This window comes from Neoarius graeffei, chromosome 12 (genome assembly GCF_027579695.1).
Source record: "Neoarius graeffei isolate fNeoGra1 chromosome 12, fNeoGra1.pri, whole genome shotgun sequence".
Lineage (NCBI taxonomy): Eukaryota > Metazoa > Chordata > Actinopteri > Siluriformes > Ariidae > Neoarius > Neoarius graeffei.
In genome coordinates this window covers 62,472,096-62,492,889 of record NC_083580.1, presented here as the reverse complement: position 1 = coordinate 62,492,889, position 20,794 = coordinate 62,472,096, and the positions used below count along the sequence as shown (strand labels likewise).

The 20,794-nt window shown below is 41.1% G+C and overlaps 1 protein-coding gene across 2 annotated transcripts in view; it reads right to left on the bottom strand.

Annotated features, from left to right (window-relative positions):
* The window catches only part of ddx10 (DEAD (Asp-Glu-Ala-Asp) box polypeptide 10), a 112,889-nt gene that overhangs the window by 73,427 nt on the left and 18,668 nt on the right, over positions 1 to 20,794 (bottom strand). For both annotated transcript variants that reach the window (XM_060936161.1, XM_060936162.1), the window contains exons 3-8: positions 20,247 to 20,377; positions 19,977 to 20,135; positions 10,931 to 11,051; positions 6,734 to 6,923; positions 1,569 to 1,695; positions 813 to 975 (exon numbers count right to left, since the gene is read on the bottom strand). In XM_060936161.1, the coding sequence (XP_060792144.1) occupies positions 813 to 975; positions 1,569 to 1,695; positions 6,734 to 6,923; positions 10,931 to 11,051; positions 19,977 to 20,135; positions 20,247 to 20,377 (891 nt within the window). The remainder of the gene's footprint in view (positions 1 to 812; positions 976 to 1,568; positions 1,696 to 6,733; positions 6,924 to 10,930; positions 11,052 to 19,976; positions 20,136 to 20,246; positions 20,378 to 20,794) is intronic.

The window sequence follows — 20,794 nt, the reverse complement described above, 5'->3', positions numbered from 1 at the left end:
CTACTCGGCGCTACGCACCCTGTCGGCTATCAGCTCATGTACAACTCGATTTTGTACATGTACAACTTGATTTTTTGCCTCATTTTCATCAATAACCCATCGCAAAGCATCGCAAGCTGTAGTGTGACCGTAGCTTAAAAATACATTTTATATCACTGACATCACAATAACTCTTCATACAAATCTTTATGCTTTTCCTTATAGATACAAACTCGAAGCAGATGTTTGGAAGATAGTTTTTAAAGATTCGTTATCTTACAATTGTAACTTTTTTTTAACAGGATTTTAAATTTTTCCTTCTTTCAGTATTAACGTATATTACAGTCGAGTTTTATATTTTTAATGCAACATTACTATTTTGCACGTAGTTCATTGGTCATCCTAAACACTGCATATTGTTTATAGTAGAAAGGTCTCGAAATATCATGATACGAGAACAAAAACATCCTCCGTTCCCAGCCCTGACTATACGCGACAGGAGATTATGTGGATCCCCTCTAACTGTGATGCCTAGAAGCGTCAACACGAATCAGCCCAGCAGCAATAATCTCACACTAATAATCTCACACACTGTTCCTGCATCACTGCTTTCTCAGCTTCGGCCTAGCAGCAAGGTTCAGAAATCAGAACTGAGCCACGTTTGTGGGCTGAGAACCGAGTGTTCTGATATGGAAAATGGATGAAAAGATGAGAACTTGCACCACCACATCAACAGAAAAGCATCATCTGATTGGCAATTTTTGTATTATGATCTCCGTGATCTTTCTGCACCCAGATGTTAAAAGGAGCACGGATGGAAGATATTTAGTTACCAAGTCCTCTTGCAGCGATATCGGTTGCGAAAAGGACAGCAGCTTTCTTGCGGACAAAGTCGTTGTAGACCTCCACCCGCTTCATCTGCTGCTGCTTTCCGTGCAGGGCCGAAACCGAGATACCGGGCCGCAGCCGGCAGAACACGCGGAACAGGTACTGCACCTGGAACAACACACACACACACACACACACACACACACAAAATTGTGGATGTCAAGGAACATGCGCTGATAAAGCACTGTTATGTCCCTCTTCTACCTGTAGGTTCTCCCGTATTTTCTTGTGTTTTGCCTGTTGATTGTCTTCCAGGTGTTCCCTGTTGGTGGGACGTCTCCAATTGGTCTACCTGGCATGCTGCGCACTATAAATGGGAGCTGTGACCAGGAGCAAGAGGGGTTGTCTTCACGCCAGCAGCTGATGCCGTTATTTACCCTTATCATATTTAGTTATTGTCTTTATTTTTATTTACTATTTTCTTATATTGTAAACCCCTTACTTGTAATAAACCCCCTAGACTTGAGTCTGTTGGTTTTTTGGTCATTCGTGTGTTACGCTGGTTAGCTGGTTGTAACAAGCACCGAACATCTTTAAGTATTTTATATGAAACTCGTAAGCAGACAAAAAGAACTAAATAAATCGACATGAAAAGGGCTTCACAACGTTCATAATCCGAGTATTATTATAACCAGCATGGGCTTGATTTTTATATTACTACAACTTTAACACAGAAAGGTATATGATCTGGAAACATTTACCTCTTTGCAGGAAGCGAAAAAGACAATAATCTTCTTCTGCAGGTGACTCCTCAAGAAAGAGAAGAGCATGTTGACCTTCTCGTGCAGCTCGCACACTACGTAGCTCTGCTCCAGAGTAGCTGGAGTGCTGAGGACCACAAAAATCAGCAAGACAGAATTTCCTCAACAAATCAGAACCAGTTCAATCTCTAGGACAACGATTTTATCATCTGCTCTTTATTCGCTCATTTGTCTCAACTCGGGAGCAAAAACTTCACTAGCCTAAGGCGCAAGTCCGAAGATGCATCTCTGAGAAAAGTAAAAGATAAAACTCGAATCAAAAACAGAAAAATTAGTGTGACCCGAGAGAAAGAGTGAATATATACCGGACCGTTCACTTATTCCAAGAGGAAATTCTCTGGATTTTACCACTTACAATCACTTTCTTCTTGCTGCAGTGATTAAACGTGTGCATGTGGTGATTTTATGCCGTTGTAATGCTTGCTAGGATGTTAAAATTAATTTGCACCAAAACTGTTAATTATTTTCTTATAATAGCACACCATGTGATGGTTTAATCACACTGGGGGGAAAAAAAAAATCTCTTGTTAAGAGAAAATATCTTTAATATGGGGGAATTTAACTAATATTTCTTATTAGAAGATTATTAGAAGTCAGATATAAAGTTATTTAGCTTAGGCACTTTTACTCATTTCAAGCTTTAAAGTTTTCTTATTCTATTGGCAGATAATTAAATTTTTTTTTTTAAGAATTAAATGCTTAAAATTTGCAAGCTCATCTGCCAATAGAATAAAAACATTTAAAGCTTGAAATGAGTAAAAGTGTCTCAGCTAAATACAACCCTGATTCCAAAAAAGTTGGGACAAAGTAAATAAAAACGGAATGCAATGATGTGGAAGTTTCAAAATTCCATATTTTATTCAGAATAGAACATAGATGACATATCAAAATGTTTAAACTGAGAAAATGTGTCATTTAAAGAGAAAAATTAGGTGATTTTAAATTTCATGACAACAACATCATCTCAAAAAAGTTGGGACAAGGCCATGTTTACCACTGTGAGACATCCCCTTTTCTCTTTACAACAGTCTGTAAACGTCTGGGGACTGAGGAGACAAGTTGCTCAAGTTTAGGGATATGAATGTTAACCCATTCTTGTCTAATGTAGGATTCTAGTTGCTCAACTGTCTTAGGTCTTTTTTGTCGTATCTTCCGTTTAATGGTGTGCCAAATGTTGTCTATGGGTGAAAGATCTGGACTGCAGGCTGGCCAGTTCAGTACCCGGACCCTTCTTCTACGCAGCCATGATGCTGTAATTGATGCAGTATGTGGTTTGGCATTGTCATGTTGGAAAATGCAAGGTCTTCCCTGAAAGAGACGTCGTCTGGATGGGAGCATATGTTGCTCTAGAACCTGGATATACCTTTCAGCATTGATGGTGTCTTTCCAGATGTGTAAGCTGCCCATGCCACACGCACTAATGCAACCCCATACCATCAGAGATGCAGGCTTCTGAACTGAGCGCTGATAACAACTTGGGTCGTCCTTCTCCTCTTTAGTCCGAATGACACGGCGTCCCCGATTTCCATAAAGAACTTCAAATTTTGATTCGTCTGACCACAGAACAGTTTTCCACTTTGCCACAGTCCATTTTAAATGAGCCTTGGCCCAGAGAAGACGTCTGCGCTTCTGGATCACGTTTAGATACGGCTTCTTCTTTGAACTATACAGTTTTAGCTAGCAACAGCGGATGGCACGGTGAATTGTGTTCACAGATAATGTTCTCTGGAAATATTCCTGAGCCCATTTTGTGATTTCCAATCCAGAAGCATGCCTGTATGTGATGCAGTGCCGTCTAAGGGCCCGAAGATCACGGGCACCCAGTATGGTTTTCCGGCCTTGACCCTTACGCACAGAGATTCTTCCAGATTCTCTCAATCTTTTGATGATATTATGCACTGTAGATGATGATATGTTCAAACTCTTTGCAATTTTACACTGTCGAACTCCTTTCTGATATTGCTCCACTATTTGTTGGCGCAGAATTAGGGGGATTGGTGATCCTCTTCCCATCTTTACTTCTGAGAGCCGCTGCCACTCCAAGATGCTCTTTTTATACCCAGTCATGTTAATGACCTATTGCCAATTGACCTAATGAGTTGCAATTTGGTCCTCCAGCTGTTCCTTTTTTGTACCTTTAACTTTTCCAGCCTCTTATTGCCACTGTCCCAACTTTTTTGAGATGTGTTGCTGTCATAAAATTTCAAATGAGCCAATATTTGGCATGAAATTTCAAAATGTCTCACTTTCGACATTTGATATGTTGTCTATGTTCCATTGTGAATACAATATCAGTTTTTGAGATTTGTAAATTATTGCATTCCGTTTTTATTTACAATTTGTACTTTGTCCCAACTTTTTTGGAATCGGGGTTGTATTTTAGATTTGAGTTCTAATAACCTTCTAATAAAAAATATTGGATAAATTCACCCATATTAAAGATTTTTTTTTTTTTGCAGTGCATCGCTTACACCATAGCACTTTTAAATTCTCAAATCTGATTGGTCAGAAGGTGTTGATCAATTTTCTAACAATGGCTCTGATCTCTGGTTTGACCGCAATGCACTAGTTCGAATACGTTATTGTTTCTACAGTAACAGCTCATTCACTGTGACTTGTATGATGGATGTTCTACATAATCTAAGGGTAATTGCTGGGTTTCAGTCACGTGACTTTCCTTAGCAGTTTTACCGGAAGTGAAATAGCTGGTGGTCTAAACGGCTGCCGTAGTGCAAACAACTAGCGATAATTTATCAGAGTACGCTCGTAATCTAGAAGCCACTGCTCGCTTTAGATATATTCAGAAGATTGCTATGTGCAGTGGAATCGACTCCTACAGTCTGGGAAAGAAGGATTTGTCATATGATCTCGAAAACGACCCTTCAGTCGAGTTCCCCCGACATCTCGAACTATCTGGTGTTGCAGACGTCCTTCTACACCGTAAAACAGATGAAAGTGTGGAAGAGTATGGAGGCTTACAACTTTTTTTGTATGTGGCTGGGTAAAGGACCTCGCTATCAAGTCGCTGCCGAATGAATCCTGTATTGTTTGTTTTTTTTTTAAAGTGCATATCACGGGTAAATTCAGGAGCAAGATCAATGTAATTCTCCTATTTTATATTAAACTTTGGTCAAATATGTCATATCTTGCGCAATATTTTTCCCTTGTGCAATACCAGAAATTTTCAGTTGAAATCAAGCCATTTGAGGCGAATTGGTCCGCCTCTGAAAAAAACTTGCCATTTGGATTTCCTGGGAAACACTGATTTTCGTGACGTCGCGTGCGGAACGCCTCCCTCTGAATCCTACGTCAGCGCTGGTTTGTTTATGAGAAAACGACCTGGTGGTTTTCTGCAAATTTCTTCAACGTTATCACGTAATTATTAAAATGGTTAACAGATGTATCGTAGGAGGGTGTAGCAACACCAATCTTGATGGGATTAGTACTCATCGTTTCCCAAAAGACCAGACAATGAGAAATGGGAGCGCTTCGTGCGAGGCACCCGGAAGCCGAGGACCAAAGCCGAGCCGAGAAAAAGACCAAGAAAATCGGCGATTCACAAGTTGACTGTTGCCAGGGTAAGAAATAAGAGAGACTATACTCGAAATTAGGTGTTCCTGTGTTTGTGTGGTCCACGGATAATGTTATTTATTGACACACAAAAGTAAACAACACAAAAGCGCTGGGCGATAATACACTTACTTCACATGTATTAAGGGACATGCGTGTCAGGGCTTGAGATCTTGGGACCTGTCAAACACGTTAAATGTATATACAACCCTGCTTAGCCGATTCCATGTGTGTAGCTTATGAAATCTTTCTCCTACAGTAGCCAGTACTCTTCTAAATGAAGAAATACATAAATACATAGTAATTAGAAAAAATATGATTTATGTAACAATAGATAGATGAGCATTGATACATGAATCCTTCTGTTTAGAAGCTCAGGTGACAATTCCTTATTTCAATGCAAAATCGCTCGGTGCTAAACTTGGTGTACACAGGCTGTGCACTGAAGCCGTGCAAGCTCTCGCAGCCTGCTGGCGCTTCCGCACGTGACGTCACGAATCTGGCTCCAGACTCCCTTGGGATTTTTCCAGACGCGTTTTGGTATTTCATTTTTTTCTGCTGTAGACAGATGGCCTTGTGCAAAATTACCCTTCTGGACGAGTGTGTAAAGGGACATACTTTCATATTTAAAAAAAAAAACCCATGAAATTGGTCCAGGATATGCATTTTAAGCTTTTTGTTCTCATCTTTACAACGAAGCGCTGCAAGTTGAAGTGTAAACAAACAGTTGGCTTGATTCTCACTTGTGTTGGCTCTTATCTCTCAGGTAAATCATTCACAAAGATCATCAGAAACCCCTTTAAAGACCTGGATCTTAGTTAAACAAGACGGAGAAGTGATCACGGCGCATTGTAGCTGTATGGCTGGGGAAGAATTTTGTCGCGACCTTCATGCATATGGACTTTGTGAGGCGTAAACAAAACAAAACAAAAAAAACAGCTGGGGACTTTAGCGCTTCATGACTTAAAAAAAAAAAAGTGCCGTAAAATAACGACACACGGCAAGAATAGTACTTGGAAAACACTAAGGCCATAGCTGAGAGGGATATACAAACCTTTCACCAAGTGATCACTCCAAACTCGAGCATGCTTCGACTCAGCTCCCTTCGATTTCAGTGAGAGGTTCAAAAGCCACCTTTCTCAACATCTTTTTGTAAAATCCTGTGTTCGTTCACCCTTTTTTTTTTTTAAGTTCACGGGGAACCCTGAAGAAACTTTTCAGTTTCATGGTTTGATCAATTCGAACAACCTAAAACAACGCAAGCGCAAGACATTTTTCATGCAAGCAATGCATCTTCTCCGTACAAACGCTTTTGTCAACTGAGCTTTGGTTGACGACCAGCTAAAGTTTTGAATAACTAATGAGGCGGATGTGACGTCACGTGAAACCCAGCAATAACGATGGTCACTTAGGTTTGGAGAGAGACAGAGTACAGAACAAACAACACGCATACTCAGTCCGAGTCTCTTTAAGATAAGGAGAGACTGAGTCATGGTGTAAAAGTGAAAGAGAAGCAGACACACTGGTGGTCGTACCTGAATTTGGCCTGTTCGTGAACCCACACATACTCGGGGTTCTTCAGGCTGAGTCTGGCCAGGTCTTTCACAGACTTGGTCTGTGTGGCAGAGAACAGCAGCGTCTGTCTGGTTTTTGGAAGGTTCTCCACAATGGCGTTGAGTGTGTCGGCGAAGCCCATGTCTAAAATTCTGTCAGCTTCATCCAACACTGTCATAGGAAACAGATGGAGTTTTTAAAAATCTAATCAGATCAACTAATTTTAGAAGTTAACGGATTACTTGGTGGAAGAACGCTAGCCTACGCAGGTCCCAAGTTATGGAATACCTTGCCGAGAGAACTTAGGTCATGCGTAAACAAACAATTTCAAGAAACAATTGAAAACCTTATTTAAATCAGCTTATGCTTCTTAGATTCTGAATTCTTTATTGAAAATAAATGATTTTTTAATTTCATTTTTATTCTGTCATGATTTTAGACTTCAAGTATAATTGTTTGTTTGCATTTTTTAAAAATTGTAGAGCGCTATACAGTGCGCATATACAGTGGGGCAAAAAAGTATTTAGTCAGGCACCAATTGTGCAAGTTCTCCCACTTAAAAAGATGAGGCGCCTGTAATTTTCATCATAGGTACACCTCAACTATGAGAGACAGAATGAGAAAAAAAAATCTAGAAAATCACATTGTCTGATTTTTAAAGAATTTATTTGCAAATTATGGTGGAAAATAAGTATTTGGTCAATAACAAAAGTTCATCTCAATACTTTGTTATATACCCTTTGTTGGCAATGACAGAGGTCAAACGTTTTCTGGAAGTCTTCACAAGGTTTTCACACACTGTTGCTGGTATTTTGGCCCATTCCTCCATGCAGATCTCCTCTAGAGCAGTGATGTTTTGGGGCTGTCGCTGGGCAACACGGAATTTCAACTCCCTCCAAAGATTTTCTATGGGGTTGAGATCTGGAGACTGGCTAGGCCACTCCAGGACCTTGAAATGCTTCTTACGAAGCCACTCCTTCGTTGCCTGGGCGGTGTCTTTGGGATCATTGTCATGCTGAAAGACCCAGCCACGTTTCATCTTCAATGCCCTTGCTGATGGAAGGAGGTTTTCACTCAAAATCTCACGATACATGGCCCCATTCATTCTTTCCTTTACACGGATCAGTCGTCCTGGTCCCTTTGCAGAAAAACAGCCCCAAAGCATGATGTTTCCACCCCCATGCTTCACAGTAGGTATGGTGTTCTTTGGATGCAACTCAGCATTCTTTCTCCTCCAAACACAAGTTGAGTTTTACCAAAAAGTTCTATTTTGGTTTCATCTGACCATATGAAATTCTCCCAATCCTCTTCTGGATCATCCAAATGCTCTCTAGCAAACTTCAGATGGGCCTTGACATGTACTAGCTTAAGCAGGGGGACACGTCTGGCACTGCAGGATTTGAGTCCCTGGCGGCGTAGTCTGTTACTGATGGTAGCCTTTGTTACTTTGGTCCCAGCTCTCTGCAGGTCATTCACTAGGTCCCCCCGTGTGGTTCTGGGATTTTTGCTCACCGTTCTTGTGATCATTTTGACCCCACGGGGTGAGATCTTGCGTGGAGCCCCAGATCGAGGGAGATTATCAGTGGTCTTGTATGTCTTCCATTTTCTAATAATTGCTCCCACAGTTGATTTCTTCACACCAAGCTGCTTACCTATTGCAGATTCAGTCTTCCCAGCCTGGTGCAGGTCTACAATTTTGTTTCTGGTGTCCTTTGACAGCTCTTTGGTCTTGGCCATAGTGGAGTTTGGAGTGTGACTGTTTGAGGTTGTGGACAGGTGTCTTTTATACTGATAACGAGTTCAAACAGGTGCCATTAATACAGGTAACGAGTGGAGGACAGAGGAGCCTCTTGAAGAAGTTGTTACAGGTCTGTGAGAGCCAGAAATCTTGCTTGCTTGTAGGTGACCAAATACTTATTTTACTGAGGAATTTACCAATTAATTCATTAAAAATCCTACAATGTGATTTCCTGGATTCTTTCCCCCCATTCTGTCTCTCATAGTTGAGGTATACCTATGATGAAAATTACAGGCCTCTCTCATCTTTTTAAGTGGGAGAACTTGCACAATTGGTGGCTGACTAAATACTTTTTTGCCCCACTGTATAGTGCTATATAAATGTAATAAATTAGGCCATTATTAAAAAATGTTCTGTTTCCGGTCCACCGGCCAGGTGAGTGCCATTTGTGCGGTTGAAATTTTTTTTTTTTAACGCCGGTTTTTCGACATTTTTTTTTTAAAGATATTTTTTGGGCTTTTTTCACCTTTATTGGATAGGATAGTGTAGAGACAGGAAACGAGCAGGAGAGAGAGAGACGGGGAGGGATCGGGAAATGACCTTGGGTCGGAATTGAACCCGGGTCCCCCGATTTATGGTGTGGCACCTTATCAACCTGAGCCATGACGCCCCCAGGTTTTTCGACATTTTTTTTTTTCGGGTTCGTAAATCTAAAATCGAACTTGACATTTACGCATTCCCAGGGCTTTCCACTAAGGCTCATACTAGCCAGCCATGACAAATAAGTAGCCCGGGGGGGGGGGGGGGGGGGGGGGAGTAAACACAAAAGCTCCTGTGCATGCAGTTCCCAGGATTAAATGTATTTTCCACAGACCATTTATTTATTCACTTTACTCAAATACAAAGTAAAATGGCAGTAAATCATCTTTCTTTTCTTGGTAATGCATCATGAGGCGTTCCTGGCTTGTAAATCTCTTATTTTCGGTGCATGACACATTCACGCAGCTGAGCATGCTATGAATTAACAACGACAACGGTCTGCAGTGGGGCTACACAATTAAACACTCAGCGAACATTTCTCCATTTGTGTATGAAAATACACTCCAACGACTCAGTTTGGTTTCATTTACAACCAACGGTGTCTTTTGATGCCAGCACGTAACTGAATGAGAGAAGACTGGTTTACCGGAGACAAAATAAGCATCATCTCTGCTTCTGTTCCCTCCGATGTCGCCTCCGACGGCCCTGACACACGACTGCCTCTGCCGAGTGCGCGCGCGTGCACACACACCCCGCATGTCGGGGCCGCGGATGAGTTACTCTCCCTTGATCAACGAAGTCGGCGGGGAATTTGTGGTTATTGGTACAAACAGCGCGAATCATAACTTAAATGAGTGCAGTTCAGTTTGACATTGTCAGTCCGTTAGATAAACATTTAATTGTATTAAAATCGAAAATTAATATTTAGAGCCTGTGGGCTACAAAAATAATAGTCAATAAAGTAGCCGGCTGGACTTAATTGTGTAGTCGGCTGTATGGCCGGCAGCCGGCGCTTGTGGAAAGCCCTGTCGAAAGCCCGTGCGGCACAAAAAAAAAAAATGGCAGCCACCATGAAGGAAGGAGATCCGGAGTTTTCAAACATTTGCTTAAGTGTGAAATCGCAAAATGGTATTCTAGCGAACAACAAAATAGTAAAGATTCAGAAAAACAAATCATTCAGTGATCATTTTAATAATTTCATCCGAACTAGGCCTAACGGTCGATTTAGAACTACAAGAAGTCTGTGTGTCGGACATTTTAAGTACCTTTGTAAAAGTTTTGCAAATGTTGCAGTCAGCATTTAAAATGCTAACTTAGTTTTTGTACAAGTTTCAGTTGATTAAACCGTCATATTTTATTAAATGTGCCTGCTTTTGTAATAAAAAAAGTACTGAAAGAAAAAGCAAACAACATTGCGATTTCTTATCCATCCATATCCAAATTTTCAGTCAGGAGGGAGGGATTTATATATATATATATATATATATATATATATATATATATATATATATATATATATATATATATATATAAATAAAAATCCCTCCCTCCCGACTGAAAATTTTTTTGCTCACCCGGTGGACAGAAAACGGATTTTTTTTTTTTAAGGATGGTCTTATGATGATGATGATCATTATTATAATGATGACGGAAACAGCACAGTGTAATAGTTTGTACCAGGTTAAGTGCTGTTATGGGATTTCAGAAAATCCAAGTAAAACATTCAAATATTCAGGTTATTTACTGCATGTGAGGATACATTGCATTAATGCAATCCTTTTGTACCTTTAGACCTAAATTAAATCTTTTAGTTTTTGATTTTTAATCTTCTCATAGAGCTTATTATGTTTAAAACCAACACTGAGTAATAACTTGGCGTTGAGCCTGAGCGTGTGTGTACCGAGCATGTGCAGGTCTGAGGCGTGGAAGGTGCAATTTTCGTCCATGTGCTGCAGCAGACGTCCTGGTGTACAGATGATGATGTTTGTGCGATGAATCTTCAGTGACTCATCCTTGAGGTCCTAAAGCCAGATATATTATTAACAAACGTTAATAACAGGCAACTATGTGTACTGCATTTTCTGGACAAGAGGTCACTCTGGAGGAAGAAAGAAATCAACCTGAAAAATTAGAAATTATTCGAAACAAATCAAACTGACAACCACAGGATTGCCCAGGATGCCTCCAATCACTACCCTTACACTATACTTTAAACATGAAGGAAGTTGTTGAAGAAAAACTATCAGACGTCTGTCTGACCTTGCTGTGACTATGACCCCGTTTGCATCAATTCCAAAACTGAATCAGTTCATCGACTGGGTACAATCATAATTCCATATAAATCAGAGAAATATCCAACCACTTGTTCTTGAGATATCGGACACACAAGAATCTTAGACAGATGGCTGGACAAGCCAAACTCACTCACTCATCAGATATGTTACTTTGGAGTATACAACGTTTATATTAATATTTGTGCAGTCCAATTTTTTGCCCCATTAATACTGCAGTGGTTCAGCATCGGACTGACTCTGGAGATCAACCTTTTGCTCCAGTCCTGTCTAGGTAGAGCCCTCCAAGTTATTATGTAGCAACACTTTATGCTAAAACCTTTTATTCTATCTACATTCACTGGACATGAGCAATCGTGCGCTCTGATTGGCTACTCTACTACTACTACTACTACGATATCAGCTCATATGCCATGAGTAGCGAAAAAACGGCAGAGTGTACTGCTGAACCAACCGAGGACGGGGGGGAAGCCCTCTACTTGAAAACAAAATCTAAAAAAAAAAATCAAAAAGGAACAAAACTAATTGACAAGAACATTTTTTCCCGAAGAATTATTATAGCCTTTTTCACAAATTGCTATGTCATTTCGCCAGTTTATTTACATCCTAACTGGAAATGATTGTCAGATGTTTTGTATGAAGTTATTATTGATAGACTTTGCAAAAAATAAAAACAAAAATGCTCAGTTTCTCAAAAAATCAAGTGAATGTAGATATAACTAGACAGGGACACTCTAACGAGTGCAAACCCCGCCTTTTCCCTATTAAAATACATTGGGCGAAAATTTCGAAGTTCTGCCATGACCTTGACCTTTGACCTCCCAAATTTAATGGTTTCCTTCCTGGGTGATTGGCAACACGTACAAAATTTGGTCCAAATCGATCCATTGGTTCTTGAGATATCTTGCAGACACACAGACAGACAGACAGACAGATACACACACACAGACTGACGCAGGTGAAAATAATAACCCCTCCGACTACTGTCGGCGGGGTTAATAAAACAGTTATTCCACTCAATCTTGTCATACATGGCTTATAGTCTACTTGGCGCCATGTGCCTCATCAGCTCATATACAACTCGATTTCGTGGAATAATTTATTTATTTTATACAGGGCTTTCCCCAGGAAAAAAAATAATAATAATTTTATATATGAGTGATTCCACGCTTATGGGTACTGAAATGGGGACATGAACTTATTTTTAAAAATTCACCTAAAACCATTTCTTTTTTTACCATCAGGTCACAAAACATGTAATCTTTAATGAATGATATGTTAAAAGATAACTTTAATTTTCTGAGATGTAATAAAAACATATTTATATGCCAAAGTCAGAACGTAACAGAAGTGTTGTGGACATATATATTCTCAATTTTAACAATGTAGAATTACTTTTTGAAACATAGGAAGGTGATGTTTTAGCAAATATAATTAATAAACATGTGTAGTAGAATAAACATACACATTCTTTCAATAAGATTAACATGGTATATAGCTAGATTGTAATTAATTTGTAACAGACGCGAGATGGACAGTCGTAACAGAAGTAATGGAACAGACATCATTTTGGAACTCATAGGCTTGACTTTGGCATATAAATATGTTTTTATTACATCTCAGAAAATTAAAGTTATCTTTTAACATATCATTCATTAAAGATTACATGTTTTGTGACCTGATGGTAAAAAAAGAAATGGTTTTAGGTGAATAAGTTCATGTCCCCATTTCAGTACCCATCAGCGTGGAATCACTCATATATATCTCAGAGCAATGCTACTGACATGGAGCACAGCCTGTAAAGGCTGGCCCGGCCCCAGAGGGCCCCGAAGGCTGCTGGGGGGGGGGGGGGTCCAGGGGCTACCCTGGAAATTTATTTAATTAGAGACTTCAAATGGTGCATTCTAGCGGCATCTAGGGCTGATTTAGGCACAACTCGACATTATTAAATTTGCTGTTTTTTGCCTTGTCAAATATGCAAGGAGCAAAATTTAAAGGGCAAAATTAGATTTGAAATAAAAACACTTCGTAGCGATAGGCTCCAGCTTGCCTGCGACCCTGTGGAACAGGATAAAGCGGCTAGAGATAATGAGATGAGATGAGACACTTCGTAGCACACCTTTTCATTTTCCAATTCCAGGATGCCAGGAACAGAATCAAGGTCAAATCACACAACAGCGCCATCTAGCGACCAGTGCTGAGGACGTGATGTTATGTATGGTTGTGAATGGCAGTCAGTGCACACATCGAAACCCTTTATTTTCACTTCTGGGTTGAGTACCAGGATAGTCTAGACCAAGGATATTCAACTAGTTTGCAATGAGGGCCAGTTCATGAAAAATATTACAAATGAGGGGCCTGATAAATAGCACTTGAAATATGAGTAATCACATGAACAGCGGCGGCACGGTGGTGTAGTGGTTAGTGCTGTCGCCTCACAGCAAGAAGGTCCTGGGTTCGAGCCCCGTGGCCGGCGAGGGCCTTTCTGTGTGGAGTTTGCATGTTCTCCCCGTGTCCGCGTGGGTTTCCCCCGGGTACTCCGGTTTCCCCCACAGTCCAAAGACATGCAGGTTAGGTTAACTGGTGACTCTAAATTGACCGTAGGTGTGAATGTGAGTGTGAATGGTTGTCTGTGTCTATGTGTCAGCCCTGTGATGACCTGGCGACTTGTCCAGGGTGTACCCCGCCTTTCGCCCGTAGTCAGCTGGGATAGGCTCCAGCTTGCCTGCGACCCTGTAGAAGGATAAAGCGGCTACAGATAATGAGATGAGATGAGACATGAACAGCTAAAGTACAACAACAACACAGGAGATCTTATTTATATTGTATTTTGTAACTGCATAACATCAGTGCATTGTATTGTTTTAAGACAAAGACCCAACCCTCTCTCCAAAAAAAAAAAAAGGGGGGGGGGGGGGGGAGAGACAAAAAGACAAGTGCATAGTATGGCATGACCCAGAGGAAAATATTACTACTTAAAGTGGTGCTTGAAAGTTTGTGAACCCTTTAGAATTTTCTATATTTCTGCATAAATATGACCTGAAACATCAGATTTTCACACAAGTCCTAAAAGTAGATAAAGAGAACCCAGTTAAACAAATGAGACAAAAATATTATACTTGGTCATTTATTTATTGAGGAAAATGATCCAATATTACATATCTGTGAGTGGCAAAAGTATGTGAACCTCTAGGATTAGCAGTTAATTTGAAGGTGAAATTAGAGTCAGGTGTTTTCAATCAATGGGATGACAATCAGGTGTGAGTGGGCACCCTGTTTTATTTAAAGAACAGGGATCTATCAAAGTCTGATCGTCACAACACATGTTTGTGGAAGTGTATCATGGCACAAACAAAGGAGATTTCTGAGGACCTTAGAAAAAGCGTTGTTGATGCTCATCAGGCTGGAAAAGGTTACAAAACCATCTCTAAAGAGTTTGGACTCCACCAATCCACAGTCAGACAGATTGTGTACAAATGGAGGAAATTCAAGACCATTCTTACCCTCCCCAGGAGTGGTCGACCAACAAAGATCACTCCAAGAGCAAGGCGTGTAATAGTCGGTGAGGTCACAAAGGACCCCAGGGTAACTTCTAAGCAACTGAAGGCCTCTCTCACATTGGCTAATGTTAAATGTTCATGAGTCCACCATCAGGAGAACACTGAACAACAATGGTGTGCATGGCAGGGTTGCAAGGAGAAAGCCACTGCTCTCCAAAAAGAACATTGCTGCTCGTCTGCAGTTTGCTAAAGATGACGTGGACAAGCCAGAAGGCTATTGGAAAAATGTTTTGTGGACGGATGAGACCAAAACAGACCTTTTTGGTTTAAATGAGAAGTGTTATGTTTGGAGAAAGGAAAACACTGCATTCCAGCATAAGAACCTTATCCCATCTGTGAAACATGGTGGTGGTAGTATCATGGTTTGGGCCTGTTTTGCTGCATCTAGGCCAGGACGGCTTGCCATCATTGATGGAACAGGGTCATTCCATGTCAAATCTCTGAATGCTCCCACTCGACAATCTCAGATTTGGCTGAAAAAATTCCAGGAGGTTCACACACTTCCCAATAGGAAAAGTCCCAAATTTTAGCTCCCAACTCCTTATAGTTTTGTCATAAAAAAAATATTTTTGCAACTAACCTCGGACCCGTTTTGAGCAGAGTTTTTTGGGGAGCCACTTTGAGATTGCTGTATCTAGAAAAGTATTTAAGCTAGGTCCTTCAGATTTTCAAGTGTCAAAATCTGGCAAGAGTACTTGTAGAACATGGACTTTTAGTTTATCATAGAATTCTGGGGACTTGAATTTGCTTGGAAATTCTACACTACGCTCTGTGGCAGCATATCTGAGATGGTCGAGTGGGAGCATTCAGAGATTTGACATGGAATAACCCAACAATGAATTGTGAATTATACCAGCGAATTCTAAAGGAAAATGTCAGGACATCTGTCCATGAACTGAATCTCAAGAGAAGGTGGGTCATGCAGCAAGACAACGACCCTAAGCACACAAGTCGTTCTGACAGAGAATGGTTAAAGAAGAGTAAAGTTAATGTTTTGGAATGGCCAAGTCAAAGTCCTGACCTTATTCCAATGGAAATGTTGTGGAAGGACCTGAAGCGAGCAGTTCATGTGAGGAAACCCACCAACATCCCAGAGTTGAAGCTGCTCTGTACGGAGGAATGGGCTAAAATTCCTCCAAGCTGGTGTGCAGGACTGATCAACAGTTACCGGGAACGTTTTTTTGCAGTTATTGCTGCACAAGCGGGTCACACCAGATACTGAAAGCAAAGGTTCAAGTACTTTTGCCACTCACAGATATGTAATATTGGATCATTTTCCTCAATAAATAAATGACCAAGTATAATATTTTTTGTCTCATTTGTTTAACTGGGTTCTCTATCTACTTTTAGGACTTGTGTGAAAATCTGATGATGTTTTAAGTCATATTTATGCAGAAAATATAGAAAATTCTAAAGAGTTCACAAACTTTCAAGCACCACTGGACAACAGTCTTGTCGTTGTCTCATAGAAATAAATAAGATCTTACTGAATTTTGATCTGTTTCTCCTAAAATCCCTTTAGGAGAAAGAGAGAGAAAAGGAGAGAGAGAGAGAGAGAGAGAGAGAGAGAGAGAGAGAGAGAGAGAGAGATCAATATAAGAGCTGATTTGTTTCTGAAAGACAAAGATAAGACTGTTGTAAGAAGCGATGTTTTCCTCTGGGGAATTATATGACAACATATCAGTGCAGTGTTTTAAGACAAAGTAATTCTATTGAAATTGCATCAGATATTTCAAAAATAAGCCAACATTTGTCATCTAGTGAGAGAAATGACATTTTTTCGATTTAGCAAGAGCAGTGAAGTCAGGTGTATATGCGGTCAGGGCCATACGCATACAGTGGTGCAGAATCTGGGCAGTGAGGGATGCGTGATTATTCGTTTTAATGGCAGTCGTGTGTGAAAATGCCGATTCGCATGCGCAAGTCCTGCCAAACATTGCGAGGATAAAGAGAGCAAGACCCCTTGAATGAGGGAATTTCTCATGGCTGACATCATGAGCTCAAAACTTTTCAGAACCTGCCAGCTGTAACGACTGTCGCAGGTCGCCTGATAACTGACCCTGTGTCCGAAATCAATCACTCATTCACTACTCTCTACTCACTATATAGGGAATTACAATATAGAGGACTATATAGTGAGCTCATTGGTAAAATCAAAACACGCTTTCGGACACTAGTCCGTCGCACTGTTATTTACGTCATTCTTCTTCTTCATTTCAAACGTGCCATATCAGGCATGTATTTATTATTTTTGAAAACCCACCAGCCGCCTGATCTGGTACGTTTTAATTGTGCGACAGTAATGACGTAAATACCAGCGCGACGGACTAGTCCTTATCCTGTCGTCTTTCCAACTCTTCTCTACTCCACGTTGGTTCGAAGTTGTATGGAATAATCTCCATGTCACGTACGTGAGGGAGGCGGATGTACACAACCGTTCAAAAGTTTGGGGTCACTTTGAAATGTCCTTATTTTTGAAAGAAAAGCACTGTTCTTTTCAATGAAGATCACTTTAAACTAATCAGAAATGCACTCTATACATTGCTAATGTGGTAAATGACTATTCTAGCTGCAAATGTGTGGTTTTTGGTGCAATATCTCCATAGGTGTATAGCGGCCCATTTCCAGCAACTCTCACTCCAGTGTTCTAATGGTACAATGTGTTTGCTCATTGCCTCAGAAGGCTAATGGATGATTAGAAAACCCTTGTACAATCATGTTAGCACAGCTGAAAACAGTTGAGCTCTTTAGAGAAGCTATAAAACTGACCTTCCTTTGAGCAGATTGAGTTTCTGGAGCATCACATTTGTGGGGTCGATTAAATGCTCAAAATGGCCAGAAAAATGTCTCGACTATATTTTCTATTCATTTTACAACTTATGGTGGGAAATAAAAGTGTGACTTTTCATGGAAAACACAAAATTGTCTGGGTGACCCCAAACTTTTGAACGGTAGTGTATGTGCAGAAGTATACAGTTTAATAAAGTGCAGAATATATATACAGCGAGACAATAAAAACACAGGCAAACAATCCAAAACTGCAGGCTAGATCAAAAACGAGAATACAGGCAAAAGGGTCGGTTGAGGCGCAAACAGTACATCAAAGGCTAAGCGAGGACAAGAACGAGAAACGGGTACAAGGATCGTGAAACAGGAAATCAAGACAACGGGCAGAAAGGCTCGGTAATGCGTACGTGCGTATCGTAATACTTTGCGATGCAAATGCATCAGCAAAGTCCTGAAATACGCAAACTCACAGTTCCTTAATTGAGCTCAGGTGCGCCTTGTTCACGGTGCGCGTGCTGGAGTCCACTTGGCGCACCTTCAGGTGCACGCGCCACAGCATGCAGGACTGACACTCCATCACTGATGAAGCTGGCAAATCTCGAAATTAATCCAAGTTGGAATGATATGGCGATCTGGCCGCTGTGTAAACAGTTTTCAAAATGGCGGCGCCGACACTTCACGTTTGAAGTCTTGCACAAGTCTCGTGAAGATCGTGCGGATAAGCGACGCCTGCCGTGGACCAAACGAACTACATTCAACATGGCTAAAAACCGAAAAGGCTTATAAGTGTAATATAATATGCCAATACGAGTCACGATATAAGGTTAATAAAACCGAAAACGTAGTTGAATAATACATTAAGAAATAAAGCAAGTTTAAAAATGACTTCAGTTCCCCTTTAAAGGGCCGGGACAAATTGCCTCACAGGCCGCCAATTGAATAGCCCGAATCTAGATCCATATATTTCCATTTCTATAGCTATTACTCATTTTCAGAGGGGAATAGGATATACAGGTAGTCGTCGACTTATGACTGCGTTTGGTTACGACTGACCGGTTGTAAACCGATCTGGTCGTAAGTCGGCCTATGTTAAATGAACGTAAGTATATTGTGATGTGTAATGATATTGTAATCATCTTAAAGTCTTATTTCATCAACATTTTCTTATTTCATTACCTTGGCTCATTATTTGGTTTAAGTCAAACACTGCATACTACACTGCGTACAGTACAATTCGTTTAATATGTGCAAAACAAAAAATACAAAATACAGGTGTGAAAAATAGAAAACATTTTAGTTTGAAACATACCAAAATACAAATGTAAAACATAGCAAAATACAAAATTTAGTGACCGCTGGCATCACTGGCACTTGGCTGTGGGTCGTCTACGTCAGGGGTGTTCAAATTGATCCATAAAGGGCCGTGTGGCTGCAGGTTTTCATTCCAGCCATGCAGCAGCACACCTGACTTGGCTCATTCAATCAACTGAACTGTCTTCACACAGTCAAATACTTGCAGCCACACCCACCCTTGATTAAAGGGTGGGTGTGTCAGTTGATTGAATAAGCCAAATCAGGGTGCTGCTGCATGGCTGGAATGAAAACCTGCAGCCACACGGCCCTTTATGGATCAGTTTGAATCCCCTGGTCTACGTCATCATCAGCTGTTGCAGCGCTCGGGCTGGCGGGAGCATTTGCTCGTTTCATAAACCGGGAGCTGGGGCGGAAACTGTATGACGGAGTGCGCGAGGGAGACTGCGCGTGTGCCTGGAGCTGGGGCGGAAACTGTTGTACGCGGCGAGAGGCGCTGCCGGGAGCTGGGGCGGAAACTGTCGTACGCTCAGCTGGGAAACACTTGCCAGTCATAACCAGACGGTCGTAAAGTCGATCGGTCGCAAGTTGACGACTACCTGTATTTAGGTGTGGAAAGTACTCTGCATTGTTCAATTTATGGTTTTGATTTTTTTATTTTTTGGTGTGCAAGTGATAGCGCAGTGCTGACGTCGCACAGTACGGCAGAGCGCCGTGTGCCCGCGCTTTGGGGAAAGCCGTGTCATAATCTCACTTTTGTAATGCAAAATGCACAGCTATGGGTTTAATATGATGCTGACTCTTGGGGACGGATTGATCCGATACTTGATGATATAAACAAAGGACAGTGTCAAAGCACGCCACCATCATCCCTCTAATAATTCACAATAATCGTCCTCCCTGTCGGTGCATCCCTAGTACAACCACTAACAAATAGCACATCACATGTAGCTTACAAGCTGCAGCACAATATTTCTCTTATAAACAGATAACGCACCTTTCCACCAATAACAAGGCCAGCTGAGAACTCATGGTTCTTCCCCACTTTCCTCAGCACCTCGAACGTCTGATAAGCCAGCTCTCGAGTGGGAGAGATTATAAGCGCACCGAGACCATCCATGGCTGTCCACTGGTTACGGTACAGACACTCCAGCACCTAGCAGAATTCAACATAAAACCATATCAAGCTATTTGTGCCGTTTTAAAGAGCTGTATGGCAGAGATAACGCATCGCAGCCTTTTCTGTCATTCAGCAGTCGTCGCTTACAGGAATGAGGAAAGCAAGAGTTTTTCCTGAGCCGGTTTTTGCAGCACCCAAGACATCTTTTCCCTGCAGAGCAAAGCCGATGGTCTGTCTCTGGATCTCCGTGGGCTGCCGATACTGAGCCTCTTGCAAACCTGCCAAAATAATAAAACACACATTCACTCTGCTGGTATACAGGACCGGTCAAAAGATTGGACACACCTCCTAATTCAATGGTTTTTCTTTACTTTTATTCGTTAAGACACTTCGTGTCTTAAAGTAATGATGGATGTCGTTTCTCTTTACTTAGTTGAGCAGTTCTTGACATAACACAGATTACTACAGGTGTGGAGTCAGGCTATTTACTGCATCTTCTTATTTACCCCTATTCACCCCTGGGTTTTTTCCGTTTCCGGTTGAGAGTATGTCATGCGCATTCTGGCTGCTGCTTCTCACCGGAGCCATTTTATTTTCTCTCCTTTTTTTCTTCTTTTTTCTGTATTTGATGTTTGAGTGTTTTTGTCCGCCGGTTGCGGTGTAGCTCCGGACCCAGTTTTGGGCGTCCGTTCCCT